Source organism: Electrona antarctica, assembly GCF_951216825.1.
Source record: "Electrona antarctica genome assembly, chromosome: 3".
Classification (NCBI taxonomy): Eukaryota; Metazoa; Chordata; class Actinopteri; order Myctophiformes; family Myctophidae; genus Electrona; species Electrona antarctica.
The window spans coordinates 30,174,347-30,195,887 of NC_136808.1; the positions used below are offsets into that span (position 1 = coordinate 30,174,347).

Here is a 21,541-nt window from a genome sequence, read left to right on the forward strand (position 1 = left end):
AAGTTTAGTGTACAAGCATGTAAGTTGAACTCGCAAAATCTCATACACAAAAGCATACATAATGGACCCATGAACAACATACACGCGCATATTTATCCAAGTCAGAGCTGACGCCATAATTGACCATAATATCATAAACTATCTCTGAGCAAACCAAAGTCACATGGATGCAGAATAATAACATTTTAAAGAGGGAGAGTGGGAGAATGAGGGGGGGGGGGGGGGGGGGGTGTGTGAACAGACATAGAGAAGGAGAGGTGTTGACAGTGGACTGCAATGGTCTGACACACTGCAGGCACAGGCAGGCCAGGCCATACACAGAACTGTCTCCTCCCATCTCTGACTGCGCCTATATCAACTCTCCATGGAGCTCCACCTCACAACCAGAGGCACGTGGAGTAGGATAACACATCACTAAGGCTCTGAGAATACACACACACACACTCAGTTTCACATAACACATATACATACTCTTCATGCACATAGAGTAGGATACTATTCTGTACAAGAATACGACTACCTCTCATACTGGACTGTACTGGTGAGCCACATTAAACCGCCTCTCTCCCCTGGTTGTGGGGTTAGCAGTTTTGGATGTATATTCATTCACTTTATGGACTAACAACTGCTGTACAATGTTGTTCTGCATGCATCTGGAGGATTCCAACCATGGTAAGAAATCCCAAGAAGTTAACTTTGCTGGCCTTACATAATTGCATAACTACATAATATAACTGCATTACTAATTTTCTGCAGAGTGAATAAGGGTTCTGACTGTGTATGGAAGTATCAAGAGGCAAAGATCTATTGAATTGAAAAGGAAACCACTTGCATCTCAGGATCAGAATCATCTTTACTGTCAAATCAAACAATTACAGGTGTAAGAGTGGATGGATTTGTTTTGTTGCGATACTTTAATAATGTAGCTCTGTGACAAGACATGTGTGTGTGTGTGTGTGTGTGTGTGTGTGTGTGTGTGTGTGTGTGTGTGTGTGTGTGTGTGTGTGTGTGTGTGTGTGTGTGTGCGTGCGTGTGCGTGTGCGTGTGCGTGTGTGTGCGCGTGCGTGTGTGTGTGTGCGCGCTCTTGGGTGATTGCATGTGTTGTATATGATTCATCAGCAGACAGACAGGTAAACATAGTACAGTACTCACCACACTTCAGGCTTTTAAGGAACATAGATGTCTCACTACATAAGACACTGATACACGAGTCATCTTATAGGTTTTCCAGTAAAAGCAGATACCGGTATTTGATTTCAGTTTAGTTATAGAGTCAAGAGTTATTTTGCTGCCTTAGAAAGTTCTCGCCTAAAGAAGACAGCAAAGTTGTTAACATGACATAATTATAACGTTTGAATCAGTAAGTGTAAAACTAGACTATTGAGTGTATTCCACGTAAATAATAGAATATTTTACCCTGTTAGAGGAGCAAAGTGCTTAATTAAGTCTACTGAGACCAAATTACTAATATTTATAGTGAACGGGATATACTGTAGATATGACCTTTCATCTTTCTTCTCCAATTTGTCAAAATGTCACACTCAGAAGATAAGATAGCCTAAATCAAGTATCATACTGTAAAGTAGACAACTTGATTAAATTGTTCTAAAGCCGATATAGTTCGGCAGCCGAGGTGGACGGGTGGGAAATTTGGTATATAGTCTTTTTTATTGGCCTAAAATATTGTCTATATACATACATTCATGAATCCACTTGCTGACCGGCTGAACGTATTGGGCAATTCTTTTATAGGGGTTTCTTGTGACCCTACCATTAACATCCTATGGCAGGCAAAAATATCAAACTTTCCTTTTGCTTTAAGTAGCATGTGACATGTCAAACTAGGGGGTTTTCATGATTCTGAATCCATTAGTTTTGCACAAAATACACTCCTTTGGCTAAAAACGGCCATAGACATCATGACAAATGTGATGAGGTCAGCGCATTTTGGGCACATTTGGGCAAGTGGCTATGGCTGCTTTTAGCCCAGGAGTGTATTTTGTGCAAAACTAATGCTTGGAATGGATTCAGAATCATGAAAAAACCCTAGTTTGACATTTTTGCCAGCCATAGGATGTTAATGGTATAGGGTCACAAGAAACCCCTATAAAAAAACGATTGCCCAATACTAACAGCCGGTCAGCAAGTGAATTTGTGAATGCATGTATATAGACAATATTTTAGGCCAATAAAAAAGACTATATACCAAATTTCACACTTTAAACAAAAGAAAGTCGGCTGCCGGACTAATATGACGAGAAGTATTAGCAAATTGTATAAACAACCTCTATTCTGTGATTATTTTTGTGACATGTACAACAAAGTTACAGTAGTACACTTCTGCCAACACTGGCATATCATTCTCTGACTGAAGCCACAACTACAACAGTGACACGCTGCACCTAGCCTGACACTTAGGTAAGCATGACAGCCAGACAGACACTATTTTGTCAGCAGTGGGCCATTCTCACACACAATATCTTTGTGAGATATATGGTTACCGCATTTGACCCATATACTTCCATGCACATAAGCTATAGGACAAAGAGTTGTTATGAGGTTAGGATGTCATCCAAACAAACATATTCAAATGCAAATGTAACCCTTTTTTAATAGGCCAAAAGTATCAGCTGACACTTTGTAGATTATGTTCCACGAGTCACCCTGTTGGATCTCAGCCAGCCAAATATAATAATCATAATAATCGATCAGGCCGCTTTAACAAGGACATTTAACCCGTTTTTATCAATGGGGTGATATTATAGGAAGAATAGACAAACTTGCATATGGTTTAATGAAGGCTGATTCACTGGCAATAGCACACATCTTTCTTTAGCTTAAAAGATTGGACCACTGAAGTAGCAGAGTCAGAGTAGCAATGTCAATGTCACTCTACCGAGTCGAGACAGTCAGTCGTGGAGGTGTAGCGTGCAGTGCAGTCCTCATCCTATCAGAGGACCCGGCCAGTACCAATCATGTACTACTGCATTCTCGGGCACATGGGCGCTCACATGGTCTGCGGATGCTGATGTGAGACTAGGGCTACTGCGTGCCTACTGCGGCTGCTTCTAAAAACACCATTCATTCACAGCATCATCCATCCACTGGGAGGACGGTAAACAGAGCAAGGCAGAGCCTTTGATCGAGATAGATGATAAACGCTGTTTTGCAGGATTATAGCTATTTAATTGAGGGAAAACGTCCAGTCGTGCACCATTTAATGATAAATAAAATAAATGAAAGAGGAAAAACTGCGCATCTCGACTCGAATCCACAGATGATCTTTCCAAAATCCGCAAACGCACGAAGGACCTATCAGAGGGATTTTTTCCTCAAACGATATAGGCTAGGCTACAACAAAACATGCTAAATTGAGAAATGCGAGTCTTAACTGTGAAGAGATTAAAAATTGCCGTTTGATGTTCTAAAATTGACTAGACACCTTGTGTGTGTGCCGTCATGGGGCTATATCAGCCAGTGGAACAGTTTATTCAAACACTGACTGCGACATTTAGAATGTTTAGGTTGTCTATGAAACGGTAAACATCCGAAAATAGGGAAGAAGCAAAAAAAAAAACCGATATCATATATCTATCCATCATGAAGGTAAGACCAATTTATAATAGCAACACCTGCAGAAGAAAATATATATTTTGCTCTTTGCATGCATGCCTTCCAAATTCCTAGAAAAGGCCTATTTCTAGTTATTATTCAGCCTAATTTCGTATCTATTTTTTAATGCGTGCGGCGGGGGGGGGGGGACTTGGGTGTTGGGTCCACATTTATTTCTGGTAGGCCTACTACTGTAGTTTCGTTGTAGCTGCGTTGTTATTATTAGAGTATTTTTCATAAGAGGGCGTATAACTATTTTTGAATCGCCTCCCGCCTGTCTCCTTTTTGAATCGATTTGACCGTCTTCTTGCGTAAAGAAACTGCAGATCAACCGATCTGCAAGCTCACAACGCATCGCAGATGCGACGCGTTGTGAACTTGTAGATCTTGTAGATCTGGGGCTTCTTGGCGTTGACGCAAACACTGCAAGTGCCCCCTCCCCTCCTATCGCGTTCTGTCGCGAGAGTTGCTCAGATGCAGTGTTGCCATGTCCGCTTATTATAAGAGAAGTTGCTTCATGTCAAGGAGGATGTTTACAAAACAAGGCGTTAAGATAATTCCACTCCCTACCAACAGCTGTTAAGAAATGTGAATCCCTCGACTCCTTCAAAACCGTTCTCAAAAAGTGCAGTTATGGGCGGCTCAGCGGCTGCAATTCGAAACTGGCCCCTGTAAAAAAAAAGTACTGTAGGCTACACATTCTCCTTTTTTCTAATTATTATGATTATTTTCTCTTGCACAGAAGTGTAGGCTATATTTGTATGTCTTGAAATGTTTTAATGAATTGAAAATGGAGGACCCATATGTTAGTGCTTTTCCTGGTTTTATCCATGGTTTTTACTTTCCTTGAACTGTAACCATTCTGCAAACTGTTAATACAATTTTCAATCAATCAATCAATCAGTCAATCAATAATTATTATTTGAATACTTTTTCACAATGTGGTTTATTTTTTGTATTTGTATTTTATTTTTTAGCTGATGAATATTGGATTTAAATTGTAGTGGCTTCATTGGAGCTTGTTTCCATATACCTAGTTACTTGTTTCTCTCGCAAAACCTGGCAACGCTGTCTGAGACTCAGATGTAGACACTGAGAGCTCCCTGCCCCGAATGGCGACCGCACACATCTCCTGGGCAGACGGAGCGAGGCGCACTGTGAAAACCGCATTCTTTGGTTCGATGAAACCGTTTTGATGCGTAGGGCAAGAACCGTGAGTTGTCCCTTTATCCCTTTGATTCGACAAGGTATTAATTGCGCTATGGCTGTATTATTTTAATGTAATGTGTGGTTTTGGTTTGGACTGGATTTGGAAGAAGCGGTAGGCTTTGTGCTCGGCACGGCAGAACGACCACGTAGTCACCGCGCTGGTCCGTTAGCACAACGGCTCCTTTGTTCCTGATCTCACGGGGTTTCCTTATGCTCGTTCTCTGGATGTTCTTCTGATAATCTCTCTCTATATATGTACTAATATATATATATATATACAAACGCTAGTTTATTGCGAGTTACATACATATTACATACATACCTTAATGTGTCCATATTTATATGGCTGGATGTTAAAGCTATTGGGGGTTGTAGACGGGTTGTGTGTGCCTCCATTTCAAGGCAAACGAGCCCTCTTCACCAACAAGAGAGGGAGGATTGCAAATCCCCTTTCATTAGGTTTGTAAACGTTGTTGTTGTTACTACTACATACAGACGGTATAAGGAATTGATAATCATAGACATAACAATACAGTTGATGGAGGGATTCAAGGTAATCTACCAGCACTGTAGTGCAAGAAACGAGAAGCCTGGTTAGACGCCAAATGGCGTTTAGATAAATCGTATGTTACAGAGTCACCGATAAATGTTTGCGGGAAAATAATGGTAACATGTTTTCCCCTAATTTCTTATGTGACCAGGGTGTACTGTAATATGCGACTATCAACGCGGTGTAGGCGACACTTCCATTTACGATAATGATGACGAAACGATTCACCTTTCATTACGTTGCAGCCAACTTGTGTTGTAACCAGTCTTTGGAAAACCGAGTCAATATGCATTGCTCATCATGTGTGTGATGACTAGAGAGTGAGTAATGTCTTGAATGAGAGTCTCAGTCTCTCAGAGAGACTTTTGGTTACACTTCACTACCCTAGCTCGATTGAAACCGTTTTTTCCCTTTTGATTGATTGTTTTGCAACAGTTTGCAAACATGGTACAGCGGTAGGATTTGATAATGATGCTAAAAGGAAAACACACACACAGCCGGGGCTTGTGTCCATTGTTGTTCTGTGTATTCGTTGAAAAGAGTATGAAATCGCGTCAGAAACCTAATTTGTCATTGTCTTTGTGTCTTCCAGGTTATGCCCAATTAAAATGGAGGATAGTTTTGATTGCGACTGTGGCGAGCTTGAGCCACCTGATCATTGAGGGAGAGGAAACTAATTGATGACTCAAGGCCAGACTCATTTCAGATCTTAAGATAAGGTGGATAGAAAAATAAGATATATAAAATAAGGAGGAAGAATCAATTGGAACAGGAATATGAAGTTACTCAGGACCAGTCATACACTGAATGTATCTGCACTGTAAGGATGCAACTAGATGCTTTTTATAGTAAGACAAATTCAGTGCATTTTAATTGGCCACAAAGTCCATTCCATTGCTGTCTATTTTAAACACTAATCACATAAGGACGTAAAATTATTAAATAAGTCCACATCAAGGATTTGAGAAGTAATTTAACTTTAAAAACTGTATTCCCTTAAAATGGCAAGGCACATTGACTCCAAATTACTTTACTGCATTTGACAGTGAGGGCTAGACAAGGGGAAATCAGTAGTCTTCAGTGCAGGGGTTGGTTAAGTTAGGCTTTCAAAAAAATAACGTGGGAGAATCACATCAGTGTTAAATATTGGATTTGACCACAGGCCCGAGCCAACATAAGAGAAAACAGCCTGGAAACATTTGGACCACAGGAGCTCAGTATAAAAGACTCAACATGGCAGAAAAGTTTGAGTCATTGATGAACATCCATGGCTTTGACCTGGGCCCTCGCTACATGGACATGAAACCTCTGGGATACGGAGGGAATGGAATGGTGTTCTCGGCAGTTGACACGGACTGTGACAAGCATGTTGCCGTGAAGAAGATTGTCCTAACAGACCCCCAGAGTGTCAAACATGCCCTCCGAGAAATCAAGATCATCAGGCGCCTTGACAACGACAACATTGTCAGGGTAAGATATACATCTCACAGCCTGGTCTCACGTTCAGTTGTAACTGTAATTACTGGGCGATACACATGTGTTCTAAATTCTAATTTACCCCACGTTTCTTGTTTACATGTGTTACTATGGTGTGTATTGACCTGGATATGTATTAATGCGAAATAATATAACTTTAGTAGTATCTGAAGAGACATGGCGGAGCACTCAGAGTTGGGGATGTGGTTCTGTCATTGGGTGGTTTTCTGTGAATGTAAAGCTGTATGCGTGTGGCCGAGGAACAAAAGATGCCATTGCCTGGCCCTGTATCGTCAATGGTTAATGGTATATCAGAAAAATGTAGATTTTTATGTTGGACTTTGAGGGAAATTAAGATTTGTTTTTTACAAAAACACAGCTTATCAACTAACCGGTTAATCGATCGTTCAGCTTGTCAAAACATCAATTAATGCATTCATCGATAATTCCCATTAAAGGAAAAAAAGTATATGTGTAACGCATGTCATGTTTTTGCTTGTTATGTAGTAAACTGCAACAGGTCTTTTGATGCTGTGGGCTATGTGTCTTGTCCTCCAGGTGTTTGAGACATTGGGCCCCAGCGGCCGCAGGCTAATGGAGGACATGGTGTCCCTGACAGAGGTCAACTCGGTCTACATTGTGCAGGAATACATGGACACAGATCTCTGCCGGCTGCTAGAGAGAAGCCTCTTGTCCGATGGCCATGCAAGGCTCTTTATGTATCAGCTTCTCAGAGGCCTCAAGTACATCCACTCTGCAAACGTGCTGCACCGTGACCTCAAGCCTGCCAACCTGTTTGTCAACACAGAGGACCTGGTGCTGAAGATCGGGGACTTTGGGCTGGCTCGCATTATGGACCCACACTATTCTCACAAGGTAAGAACAATGTTCCGTCAAGTCAACTACTCCAGCACCACATGGTGCATTTATTTGCACTTAAAATTATAACTTCTATTTATTAGATGTTATTTGCTGTTGGTGATATATACGGTTATTGCCCAATGCCCAGTAACGGGGTCCTCCCCTGAGTGATGCCATTTCATAGCAGGAAGTAAACAAGGGGGAAGTGGTTCCTCGAAGTCATGCCTCGGTTTCCTTTCCCAGCAGAAAAATAACTGTTAAGTCAACCATGTTTCCATTTACAGGAGGATACCTTCATCCTGTTAAGTACTTGGGGCCCTTATGTCTAGACCTTCTAGGCATTGCTTTTTATTTAAAAAAACATTTTAAAATCGTGAAAATAGCTGATCTACAGGCCAACGTGTCGATGTAGAATATTGTTTTTTTTCCACTATTTTAAAATGTTTTTCAAAATGGTAAAAAATACTTAAAGTGTAGGCATAAGGTGCTGTGCAAGTTAGGCCCTTACTTCATGCTTCAGATAATGGAGTTTTTTATTTGAGAAGCTTTGGCTGCTTGTAGGCTTGGCCTGGTCAAACCCAGATGTCATGACATAGACCTAAATTTGAACCAAATATAGACTTCAATCTAGGTCGAATCTGTTTAATTTGTACCCAATTCAGCCAATTGTTCCCCTTTTTATGGCCTTATATCTACCCCTTTACAAGATGGGTATGCTAAAGGGATATGATGATTCCATTCAAAGGCCATATGGTGTGATGTCTGTGAATCGTCACTGGAAAGGCTTTTTTTCCTCTCCAGCTGCTTGTACTGAAGCAGTCACCCAGTCAGATGCCTTCACGTGTCTCAGATTAGTCATCGCTAGTTCGGCTGTGAGCTCACGTGATGGAGTCATCCAGACTGGCACAGCCTCATGCATTGCAGCTAGAGTCTGTCACAAGTTCACAACTCCCTATTCACACACTTGAGTTCACTGGAATTCTTATTTTATAGCAGCTCAGCCTACCACAAATACTTTTCAAATCTGGTCACATTTCAAGTACTGACTTGATGTTCCAGTGACTCATAGCCTAGGCCTAGAAAAACATACTGACTTCTATATGAAGAGCAACAGTTGAGCTTTGTTGAGAAATAAATGGCTGTACTGTACAGTAAAGTGTTTAACTCTGAAAGTGTAAAACTGTCAAGTACTCTGTTGCTGTACTCATCCCTATTGGGATGACACTGTGCAACTCCTGTACCCTATTGCGAGTCTTGACATGTGTAGGTCTTCACTTTTTCCTGTTATATAAGCAGTTTTTGAGAAGCGATAGCCCCCCCCCCCCCCCCCCCCCCCTGTGTGTGTGTGTGTGGCTGGCTGGCTGGCTGGCTGGCTGGCTGAGCACGGTATGTGAAGATGTATCACATTAGAGCGCCTCTCACTTCACACAAGTGTGATTTTTGTAATGATAAGTGGGTAATGAAAATGGGGGGGGGGGGGGGGGGGGGGGGGGGGGGGGTCTGTTTCCCTGGATGTGCAGGGTGGAATGTGGTGCCAAATGGGGCTGCTGCTGAGTGACCTGTGCACACAATCACTTAAAAATCACACCTGTGTGAACGGAGTGGTGCAACTCTCTTCTCCCCCTGCCTCTCGCTCTCTGTGTAATTAGCAGGCAACAGTGCAACACTATCTCGCTCTCTCTGTTTCTGGCACAACAGCGCCACTTTTGCCCCTACTGCTACTCATAGTCACATAGGTGAGGACGGATGGACATTGCTGTTCCTTGGAGTGGTTGCACCACTCAAAAAAAAACACACATTCATAGAGTACAATGTCCACTCGATTCTTGTGCTGGCTCGGCACATGAGTAACTGGGGACAGGACACCTTTCACAAACGGTCTCCTCCAGTTCTTGAAGAGTGTGAGAGCAGCTGGGTGCGTGGTATTTGAAAAGCATAGTGTCTATATAAAGAAGGACCCTTTGCCAACTAGCCTTGGCATTGGTTCAGTAACGTGTGCTGCAACTACTGGTATACGGATCATGAAGCATGTGCATGACTGTGTTCCTTTTTTATGTTGTCTGGGTCATTGTAAATATAGTTGCGGACAAGTCACCTTTTTAGGCTATACAGTAATATCCTGACTGAGTGTTAATTTAACTCGGGAGTGTATACTCTCAGAGTTGCAAATGAATAAATGAGCACTGCTGAGGATATAACTGTACTTCTTCCTGCTTGGCTTCATCCTGTGTTTATGAAGGTCGATGTGATTCTGAGCTGTTTTCTGTGGGTTAACTCTCACGGCAGGTTTTTTCTTTGTGGCACAGGGTCAAGAACGACAGGAATTCACATGCAGTGGTCCAGCTTTTTTCTTCCTTCTGTCTTTTCCCAGACAGCTTTTTGTACTGCCGTGGGAGCCTTCCTTTAGTGCTTGTTGGAGAATGATGGAAAGCCTTGAATTACTTACTGTAGGATTAGCTGCACTTGGAAACATATTAGGGTGAAACTGAAAAGTATGCTAGCTTTAGCAATAGCTATGTAGGCTAGAGCAGGGGTGGGCAACTTTGATGATTCAGAGGGCCACTATATTTCCACACTCAAGATGGCACGTGCACATTGCATATACTGTCAGGCAGAAACCTCTTATCTCTCTATTTGAACTTTCTTTCCCTTTAATTTATGCCCTACTTTGTCATTCTATGACACGAAAGTAGCAGCCCATGCATGGGTTAGCGGGTAGCTTTGCATGAGCATTTCTTCTGGTTTTAATGAGGCCTGACCAAATCTCTATTTTGAATGAAAAATGTATTGTAGTTTTCACTAGTTGGATTAATTTCCGTGTTGGAAGGAATCAAACTAATGTACTGGATTAGAGCCTTCTTTGAAGTAACAGGTTGTATGTACAGTTGTACACGGTGGAATGCATTTGAGCACCATTCAGAGAATCGCCCCATTTGGAAGTTACAGTGAATTTAAGCAGATTAAATGTAAACATGGCAAAGATGTTTGGTTTGGGATATTGGTCCTGCTTTTTGCTAAGTATAATAAACAGTGGCTCGGGTAGAAATGGCAGCCTGTGGAAATTTAATGGAATGTTAAGGAGGTGGGGGTAGGGTTGGCGAACCGAGTCACCTCAGTCACCACACGTGCATTCTGCTCACACAATACCACCCTCCAAATGACATATGCTCGCATGACACAATTATCCATACCACTGGCCTGGCTGACATTCAAGTTCAAAAGACCTTCAAGAAAAAAAAAGGATTAAAGCTTCATCCGTGTCAGACAGAAGCTTGTATTCCTTACTAGTACTACTTTCCATTCCTGGCATCAGGGTCAGCATTCTCTGGAACTGGCATTTGTTTTATTTTTATCTCTCCCTATATAGTGTCATGCCTGGTGCGTGTAGGTGGATTAAAGCTTTTTATAAATAAGCCCACTTGGTTTCTGTGGGGAAATTAAGCATCTAGTAGCTAGCTAGACCCAACTATTTGACCAGTTTACTAGGTGATTTAGCTTGGATGATTAAAGTGACTGTTGCTGATATCTTTATGTGGGGATCTTGTCTCAGCGTGGAGAGAATGGGATCCACTTGTAAGTGGAAGCCTTGCTAGAGTTTTCACTTGATGAAAATGAATCCCTCAGTAGTTACTAGGTGGTCTTAATCTCTTTAAAGTCTCATTCTCACAGCAAGAGTCAGACGTGGTATTCCGGGAAGTTGTATAAAAAAATCACACCCGTGTGAACTGAGTGGTGCAAGGTCTTATATAGCCTGATCAGCTGTGGTCTGACGTGATGTCAGTGACGTCACACACTAACCATAGCAACCATGCTCCTTTTTTGAGTGGACAGGTACACGAACATACAGACAAAGCTGGTTATTGGAGTGGTTTGCACCACTCAATAACCCAATTGCTACATTTCTGTGCAATGCTGCACTTCGCTGCTTCCTTTTATTTCTTCATAGGCCATATAATGTAACTGCATTGAATGACTTATGTCTTACTATTCGCTGACTGTTACTTAGAAGGGTTGTGCAGAGCCTGTCTAAGCAGCTTCAGTCAGCATGTTTAAACTGCTTACGTATGTTGCTTAGAATACATTTTATGTTATTGCTCTGGGTTCTTTTTCTCTGCTTCTTGGTGCGGCCTACCAAACTGGCTATACTGTATATGTCATGTCCTCTAGTCTAGGGTTAAGGAACACAACATCAAATGGCAAAGGACAACTGAATCTAAAATGGAACATACGTATATACATACATATGGCCAGTGGTATGGATAATTGTGTCATGCGAGCATATGTCATTTGGAGGGTGGTATTGTGTGAGCAGAATGCACGTGTGGTGAGGTGACTCGGTTCGCCAACCCTACCCCCACCTCCTTAACATTCCATACATACATACATATATATTTATTACAGACAAAATACAAAGGACCTAATTTATGGAACATAGTCTCTCAAAGACAAACAAAAGTTTTGAATGTTGAAACGATTTTGATACTTGATAATGGATCAACCATTTACAGGGTTCGCCCCAGAAGTGCAACGTGGAGCAAACGGTGACGCATTCAATTGATTTGAGAACCGGTATAGACTGACATCAAAGTATTGCTGACTAAATTAGGGCTGAAACTGGAGCTGTCTGTGACCAAAATGGTTGCCTTTACAGCTCTTAAAACTCCACTGTGGACGAGCAGCAGGAGAGTGAGGCCAAAGTGTCATTTGACAATCCCCCCCCCCCCCCCCCCCCCCCCACACACACAGGTCATTCTTCTTTGTGTTGTGTGTCGCTGTAGTCCCTGAAAGTAGTCAGACAGGCTACGTATTGTTGCTGACTGTGGAGTGGCCTAGAAGTGCAGATTGGTGTCACTGATTCGTGTGTATGTATGTGTGAGAGAGGGGGATTATCCTGCCCTCTCAGTCTGCTGACGGGGCCTGCACGTGTCTGATCTCTCTCTTTCATATCACTCACCCACTGTTTCGATCTCTCTCTCTCTGGGCTTTTGTCTCTTGGTTGGTCTGTGTACGTGACCATGACCAACACAGACAAATCAATGCTGTCGAAGGAGATGGCCTGGGTTTTTAGAGTTGAACACTTGGCAGGGACCGAAACGGGAAGATCCATATAACAATGTGACTGAACTGATACTGACCCATGGATATTGACCCATCATTGAGCAAGGCGTAGCTTTTGAGGTTTTACGGTTTAATATGGTTTTATGAAATCTTGATGGTCTCGTCGACCAACCCGTGTCACGGGTGCGCTGGGTGCACTATATTATTGTTTACGGAAGCAGTAGACAGAATGGCTGGAGACTGGTCTAAAACCAAGTAATGCGACACCCCAAATATATGGGAGCACTTTGGATTTCTACTAAGGTTGGGTGATATGCCAAAATATTCCTATCAGCCACTGTCAACCGCAAACTCGGCGATCACGCTAGAAAATGAAATAATGTGAGAACAGCTTCGCTCCCCAACTGGACTTATACCTCGCCGTACACGGAACGTGTGTAGAAAATAGCAGATCTACAAGCTTCCATGCTTCGTGCCCGTGACATGTTGTAAGCTTGTAGATTTGCTATTTTCAGCGCACGGCCCGTCCTACATCAACGTATACGTTTGCCTGTAACACACGTGTAGTGCCAGGTTGACTGTGACTGCCCCGGGGCGAGTCATAAAATGAACAGAGATGAGATGACTCGAGTCGTTCTGCTGCCATGCTCTTGTCTCACGTGTTGTCTCACGGGGGACATAAACCGTGGTCTAAAAATTTGGAAACTGCCCAACTTTGAGCTTCAAGCTTCTTTTCTCATTTAGCAAGTACGTCTACTGATAGAACCAGTCTCTATGAAGGATATGCACGAACTGGCTTTGTAATAAAAGTATTATATGTAAACACTTATGGGGGTTTAGTAAGTCCTATGTTTTTTTTCTTTTGGAAGTAAAGATCTTCCTTGAATGTCTTGGGTCACATTGTGAACAACTCGGGTCTGTATTGTGTATTCACAGGGCCACCTCTCCGAGGGTTTGGTTACCAAATGGTACAGATCTCCTCGCTTGCTGCTGTCTCCCAACAACTACACCAAAGCCATCGACATGTGGGCGGCTGGATGCATCTTTTCTGAGATGCTCACGGGGAAGACCCTTTTTGCAGGTTGGTAGTTTGTACTAGCTCAACTCTGCCACTCACTCACTCAGACAGACACACAGACACACAGACAGACCCACAGACACAACAAGAGAAAATAAGTGCATCGGGTGACTTAACAACACAGGTGACTGAATATAGGGCTGTGATGAGGGTGATGCATCACCCTTTCCGTCCTAAGAACAACTTGTTAGCAAAGGCATAGGCGTTAACAAAAGCAGCCCATCTGGTCTTGTTTTGAAACGGCCTAGAGGTGCACACAAGGCAAAGAGCAGACTCGCTACTTTATCCTCCCATGATCTACACTCATGTTTATTCAAATGAAAGTATCAGTTAGAAATGTATTTTGTTTTCTTGCAGGGGCACATGAGTTGGAGCAGATGGGGATGATATTGGAGTCCATTCCTGTGCTGCGAGAGGAGGACAGACAGGAGTTGCACAATGTCATACCAGTGTTCATTCGCAACGACATGAGCCAGCCGCACACACCTCTGGCCAAGCTGCTACCTGACATTAGTCCCCAGGGTAGGTGGCTACATCACACACTCAAGTCTGAGTTATACGTATTTGCATGTGGGTGTATAAATGTATCGGGCATAAAACATAAGGGGAATTGCAGCCTCATTAAAACTGCAAATGCATTACCAATTATAATTGCTGAAGTATTCCCACATGAAGTTGCATTTCCATGTCCTCTCCTGTCTCCTCTCACCGAAAGACTAATTTATAATTTGTCACATGGCGATGTTGCACGATTTTCGAGCTATGTGCCGCTTTCTTGTGACCAAGTATAAGTTAGGCTTCAGGCATACCCGCAGTCATTGACATTGTTCCCTCTCTGCTTTTTCTTTCCAGCCCTGGATTTCTTGGAGAAGATCCTGACTTTTAACCCCATGGACCGTCTGACTGCAGAAGAGGCCCTTGCACACCCCTACATGGCTGACTACTCGTTCCCCCTGGATGAGCCCATCGCTCTGCACCCTTTCCACATTGAGGATGAGGTGGATGACATCCTGCTCATGGACAACGGCCACAGCCACAACTGTGACAGGTAAGCATGTGTGCACACTCGCTGACACACATTATATAATATATCAGAATCTACCTTTGCACTGGGAGTGAGCCAAACAACAGTAGAACCAGTTCCTGCGTTTTGAGTTTTATGGTTTGTTAGCATAGTTGAGATCATGTACTGGAGGAAAGGTTTGTGGAGTAAATATAAATGTCCTTCTGTTTCAGGTATCATGATAGCCAGCTGTCAGAGGCTGACTGGAACCTGCACAGCTTTCACGATCCAGAGGAGGGCCAGGTCGACCCGCGGGCTCTCTCAGATGTTACAGATGAAGAGGAGGTCCAGGTATGTGTTTTAACCACCCAGAAGCTACGTTTGGCACAAGCCTGTATATTAGCTTGGACGGAGAGGATTCTCTTGTCGTGTATACGATATCTCATTATTTTTAAAGGCTAAAGGTTGTTGCATCTCCCTACAGGTGGATCCCCGCAAGTACGCTGACGGCGAGCGGGAAAAGTTCTTGGACGAGCCATCCTTTGAGTATTCCCATCGCTTCCCGCTGGAGCAGTCCTGGCAGGAGGACCACCACGAGAACAAGTATTGTGATCTGGAGTGCAGCCACACGTGCAACTACAAGGCAGTGTCACCCTCCTACCTGGACAACCTCATCTGGGGAGACAGCGAGGTCAACCACTACTACGAACCCAAGCTCATCATCGACCTCTCCAACTGGAAAGAGCAACAGAGCAAAGAGAAGGCTGACCGCAAGGCGAAGAGCAAGTGTGAGAAGAACGGCCTGGTGAAGGCTCAGATTGCCTTGCAGGAAGCTGAGAAGACTCAGGGGCTAATGGTGAAGGACATGGAACAGGAGAAACATCTGACGCAGCCCCAGAGCCAACAGACGCACGCTTTTGACTTTGATTCTTTCATCGCCGGCACCATCAAACTCAGCCTGCAAACTGAGCACTGCCCGGAGGTGGGCCTCCTGGGTGAGGTGGGCATCCTTGGTGAGGTGGGCCTCCTGGGTGAGGTGGGCCTCCTCAATGAGCTCAACTCCTCCGTGTCCCATCTGGAGGCCCCTCGCTCAAGCTCAAAGTCTATAAGTCAGGAGAAGGAGACGAAATGCCTGGTGAACCTGGCCCAGCTGGGCGGAGGGGTGGTAGGAAGTGACGGGGTCCAGCCCACTCACCTGTGGGAGAGCTTCTGCGGCGGGGAGAGAGTCACAGAGAGTGTCGGCGAGAGCGACTGCTTGATAGATGAAGTGTGCTGGGACACCGGCAAAGAGGACCAGCTCCTGAAAGAGAGCAATTACACCAGCTACCTGGACCGTCTGTTCAGCCGGCAGGAGGAAGTCGTGTCTGAGACGGCGGCCACGCCAGAAGCAGAGCCCTCGGAAGGGGGGAGAGAGAGAGAGGTGGACGAGGGCTTCCTCAGCAGGGACGGAGAGATCATGTTCAACATGCAGCTGGACTCTCTGGCCCTGCCTGGCTTCGACAGTCCGGAGGATTTACCCTTGAAATCCTTCCAGGCGTCCCTCAACCCCTCCGCTGTCAAATGTTCCCCGCAGATCCCCCACAAAACGTACAGCAGCATCTTCAAGCATCTGAATTAAAACAAAAACAACTCGCAGTGCAAGATACAGGCTGTTCAGTTTTTACTTTTTTGTTTTTATAATGGTATATTGTTTTACTTGAATCATTTCATACCTTTTTATTTACATTACCTTTTAATGATTTATTATTTGTATTGTTTTTGTATACCAACTTAAAGGGGTGATGACAGTGTTTGGTCATCATCACTTTGAGCCTTGTTCACCGGGCCGTTATGAGTTTGTGTCTGCACCCCACATCGCTAAACTGACATGTCATTCACACAATTATGTACTGTAGACAAATTGAGAAGGAGGCAGTAGAAAGGTAGCTATAAAGATGGTTTGATCGATGGACGGATGGACAGATGGGACAGGTGGCTTGGCTTTACTGGATAGGGTGAAGACACCGAGCTGTGATCTAGGAGTGATTTAGGAGGCATTGTCACTGATATCATTGCTGTAGGCTGTGTAATTGCTTTGAAACCGGCAGCCTTTCCTGGGATGGGACACACAGGCAAACCTTTTTTTTTATATATATATATATATATATTATATAAAAAGTCTGTCTTATTTATGTTAGTTCCATCAAAGAAGGCTTCCTAAATTACCCTTTTCATACTGTACATTTATTTGACACATGATGCCAGCAACCATTTATTGTAGACCTTTGTAAATGTGTTATCTACCTCAAGGTAACAGCCGCGAGAGACACTCAAAGCCGCACTAGTGCTTTACACGCACACACACACACACACACACACACACACACATGCACGCATGCACACAACCATCCTCATATCATGAAGTGACATGGTCACATAATTTAATCTGTCTGACTTTGGAATTTAACATAGTGAGGTGTTTCAATAATCATTATTTATTTCCAGAACATGAGATATTTATTTTAACAAGATGTGTTATTTCAATGTGATTATTGGAAATAGGGGTTGGACAGATTTCCATTTTCATTTTGGCACTATGTTGGGAGTGTCGGGAGTGTGTAAGTGTTAATTTGTTTATGGTAGGGTGCAAAATTAATTGTTTTAACGGTCTAGAAGAAGTTGAAGCTTTCTATTTTCCATAAATGTCCGAACGGTCATCATTCTTTTTTTATTTTTTTATTTATAGGTGCATTTTCTTTTCTTTTAAGTGGAAAAACTGCTTTATGGTTATAAGAAGCACCTGAAAGTCTTAATTATAAAATCACATGCATGGAGGCAAGAGAAGGTACAGTTAAAACAAAGTTAATGGTGAAGTATATTGTATGTCATTAATTTTATTTTAATTGTATGTTTTTATTAAATTCATATATACTTTTTTTTTTTTTTTCAAGCAAGCATGATACATTAGGTTAAGGTATAGCATGTAGAACATTTATGGACATTTGTTTTTGCCTTGAATTTGGCTCTCCATTTTTATTTTTTGGGTAATCATTTTCTTCCCCTGTTCTACAGAATATCTCAAATAAAATTACAGGCAAAGGGTTAAGTATGCTCGGCTCCTTTCTTGGATCATTGTGCACTTCATGACCCAGACACATTCAAATGGCCTTTGGATAAACCTGCTGCCTCACCCCAGGAGGTGTTCTGTTTGTTTAGTTTAGTGCGTATGGGGAGGTCATTTTAGTATTGCACAGTGACAGCCATAATATCCCTCTCCTTAGGTGGAATGTGATGACTGCAGTCCTGTAACCTCCAGCCCAGTTTTAATGTCTAACTGGACAGGCTAAATTACATGTGCGTGCTGAGGAACAGGGACACAATCCCTGAATCACCAGCTAAATGTAGCTCTCTTCATCTGGCCACAGTATATCAGGCCTGTCTACTTGCAACACCCAAGTAGCTGCTGCGCAAGTGCTGTATAGACCACAGTATATACACTGCTGCAATAGGATTGATTTTTATGTCATGCTTCTAAAGAAGCCCAGCCCATATGTACTTACAGGACATTTTACATAATGACAATAATCCATCACAGTTGGCAAACAATGATCAATTGAATGAATAACCAACTAAAAACACCCAAGCTTCCTACGTGGCAGATTACATCATTATAATTATACAACATATACATTACGTATATATACGGTGTATATACACCATTGGGCCTGTAACAGGAGACCTGACATGGACCTACTTGAAGAGCTGAAATTGTCTTCTGTGTCTGCAATAATGCAGACACTGCTACATTGACCACCTAATGGAGAAGATGTAAAGATGACTGCATCTTCATTTTGACCAACTTCGTTGCCCAGAACCCCTCCAGCATTTCTCAATGTCCTCTAAATTTGTGTTGCAGATATTTTGATGTTTTTTTTAGGAAATCCTAAAAAGCCATGTGTTCATTTTATATAAATGACACATTTTCATCTCAAGATTAGGATTTTTGTCCACAAATGTATTTGCAAAAACAGTACTTTAGAGCAGGTCAGCTCACATTATTGGGTAACACTTTACAATAATGACCTGTTATAAAGCATTTATAAACATTTATAAGCAGTTTGTAGATGAGTAATAATAATCATAATAATCATGAACAGACATCCGTTAATGTTTACCTAAACATTTATAACTATGTGAATAGTTTACTACTTACTAATACCTTACTAATAACGTATAAATGATGTTTAAACATAGTTATAAATGTTTAGGTAAACATTTACGGATGTCAACCATGATTGTTCATGATTATTACTCATCTACAAACTGCTTATAAATGTCTATAAATGCTTTATAACAGGTCGTTATTGTAAAGTGTTACCCACATTGCTTTCACAGGATGCATTAATGGTCTAATAAATAATTGCATGGTGCCAGACGCGTGCCAATGGGCAAAGATGTTTGAAAACAAATTTATTGCCAGCCTGTTGGTGCATTGAATGGCTTATCCTACTACTACAATAGACAGCCCACTCCATGGAGCTTTGAAACACTTTGAAGGTCATATTCTCAATATCATTTAATTTACTACTATTCAGCCTTCCTTACATTTCTTTACAGATTGCTACAAACACTCCGATTACAATGAGACAGCCTTTTAATGTCTTGACAGGATAAGTATCATTTTGTAATGCATTTATTTTGGGATCAAAAGTTCATACAAACACCCGTCTGCATGTACACCCTACTCTCCATGTGCATCAACCACACAGTCCACACTCATTACCAACACCTTCCTTATTCACTACAATTAGCAGTGCAACATCGCACAGGTGACAACGTTGCAAGGGAGCCAATGACACGTGGAACTACAGTAGAATCGAGACCGGCCGAAGGCCGAAGTCTATTCAATGCGTCTCATCCTCACAGCTTAGGGGAAGTGTCAAGTTGTAGAACAGAGGTCAGACTTGATTAGCTATGTCACATAATAAACAATAGTTTTTGGTTCCCACTGCTCAGAGAAATAAGGTCAGCTATTATGTGCTGTTGTCTGTTGATAAATTCCTGATTAAGCCCTGCATGCTGGCATGTTCAGCTGGAAGCAACAAAAGCTGTGTACTGTAAACATTTACAAGTGCTATGATAGGCTGAGAGAACTGGCTGGACTAAATATAGGCCAAACTGTCACTTTATCAGGGTCTGAATATCATGCACACCTTTCACTGGGTCATGCCTACACTATGAGTGGCTTGTCGCCTTACCACTATCTAATCCCATTGCGTACCTCTTCATCTGCTCTTCCTGGACTACCTCACATATTACTTGCCTTCACTTTCCTCTGTTCTTTCTGTGACAGGGACGGACAGGGGGGGCTTTAGCCCCCTCTGGTGGAGGCTTAGCCTCTAAGCCCCCCTCTCCCCACAAACCCAATTGTGGGGAATTATGTAAACCAAAATTCATTAGCCCCCCTCTCTAAATAGCCCATATACCCCCCCCAGTCACAAGCCCATAGTCCCCCCCAATCACTGCTTTTCAGCTAAGCAGCTTAACAGTAAATACAAACAGTGAGTGACTAACTAATCTGTCATTTAGGTTTTAAAATGTTAAAGCCACATACAGTACACAGTTCTTCAGCATTCCGCTCCCCAAAACATACGCATGCCATGCACACATAACACCTCTCTGTCCCAGTTCTGCTTCCACTTTCCCATAGCTCAAAATCACATTGGCAAACTGATCATTAAACTGCAATCTGAATCACAGCAACCCCTCCCGTATGTCTTCCATTCTCTCCACCTCATTCCGGCACACATGTCCATTATTGTCTCCACCTGGCCGTAGGCCGGACTCCGCCAGAGACTATGTTTTCGCCCCTGTCCATCTGTCTGTGCTAAAAGTTGGACCGATTGGTGTGAGACTTTGTTTGCATGCATACTCCCTGGTGAAAAAGGAAGAACCTTTGACCCCAAATGTTCACATTGGCCTATTATAGCATCACCAGGAGTTGTTTTGTATAAAATAAATTCAGGAATGTACAGTAATTATACAGCATCAACTGAAGATCCAGAATAAACTAAAGCTGTATCAAAGACAAAGCAAATTAGGTTATGAAGCTGTACGAAATTATGGCAAGCCTTGAAAGTCTCTGATAGTATTTAGTCCAGTAAATAAAGTAAAAAACTCCTCTCAGGTTGGACAAAATTTGATTATTTTGATTCTGATTCTGACAGGACATTCAGAGGGCTCCATCTTGCGCCACCCCATACACCTTATCCCTAAACATTTAAAAATAGTTCAACTAGCCAATCTACATCGACACGTTGTTAGCTTGTAGATCGGCTATTCGTACTATTTTAAAATGTTTTAAAATAGTAAAAAATGGCAAATAAGTTTAGGGATAAGGGCTAAGGGGTGGCGCAAGATCTAGGGCTAGGTCTACTAGCCAGGATAAAAGATCTACCCTAATCTGCTCACTGCTAATACCCTACATTTGCTTTAATCCAAGATGGCCCTATTGATAACCTATTATAAGGCAATATTTTCTAAATTTCATTATGCTTTAAGTATCATGTGACGTGTCAAACTAGGGGGTTTTCATGATTTTGAATCCATTCCAAGCATTAGTTTTGCATGAAAAACACTCCTTGGACTAAATGTGTCCATAGCCACTACCCAAATGTCCCCAAAATGTGCTGACCTCATCACATTTGTTTTGTTA

General features: G+C 42.5%; 1 protein-coding gene across 2 annotated transcripts; it reads left to right on the plus strand.

The window, feature by feature from the left end:
* Positions 1-491: 491 nt before the first annotated feature.
* Positions 492-17,928, plus strand: mapk6 (mitogen-activated protein kinase 6). Of its 2 annotated transcripts, none has more exons than XM_079498030.1 (8): positions 492-672; positions 5,964-6,841; positions 7,406-7,723; positions 13,703-13,847; positions 14,202-14,366; positions 14,697-14,892; positions 15,081-15,198; positions 15,332-17,928. In XM_079498030.1, exons 2-8 carry the CDS (start codon positions 6,605-6,607, stop codon positions 16,463-16,465), a joined length of 2,313 nt encoding a protein of 770 aa, XP_079354156.1. In that variant the 5' UTR covers positions 492-672; positions 5,964-6,604; the 3' UTR covers positions 16,466-17,928. The 2 variants fall into 2 exon arrangements, with proteins under 2 accessions (XP_079354156.1, XP_079354155.1); XM_079498029.1 differs by lacking the exon at positions 492-672 and adding an exon at positions 4,667-4,825.
* The last annotated feature ends 3,613 nt before the right edge of the window (positions 17,929-21,541 follow it).

Excerpts from the sequence above, each read along its gene's own strand:
- mapk6 (XM_079498030.1), top strand. The coding sequence starts at position 6,605 with ATGGCAGAAAAGTTTGAGTCATTGATGAACATCCATGGCTTTGACCTG. Across the intron at positions 7,724-13,702 it reads ACCCACACTATTCTCACAAG|GGCCACCTCTCCGAGGGTTT; the intron begins GTAAGAACAATG and ends GTGTATTCACAG. Across the intron at positions 14,367-14,696 it reads ACCTGACATTAGTCCCCAGG|CCCTGGATTTCTTGGAGAAG; the intron begins GTAGGTGGCTAC and ends TTTTCTTTCCAG.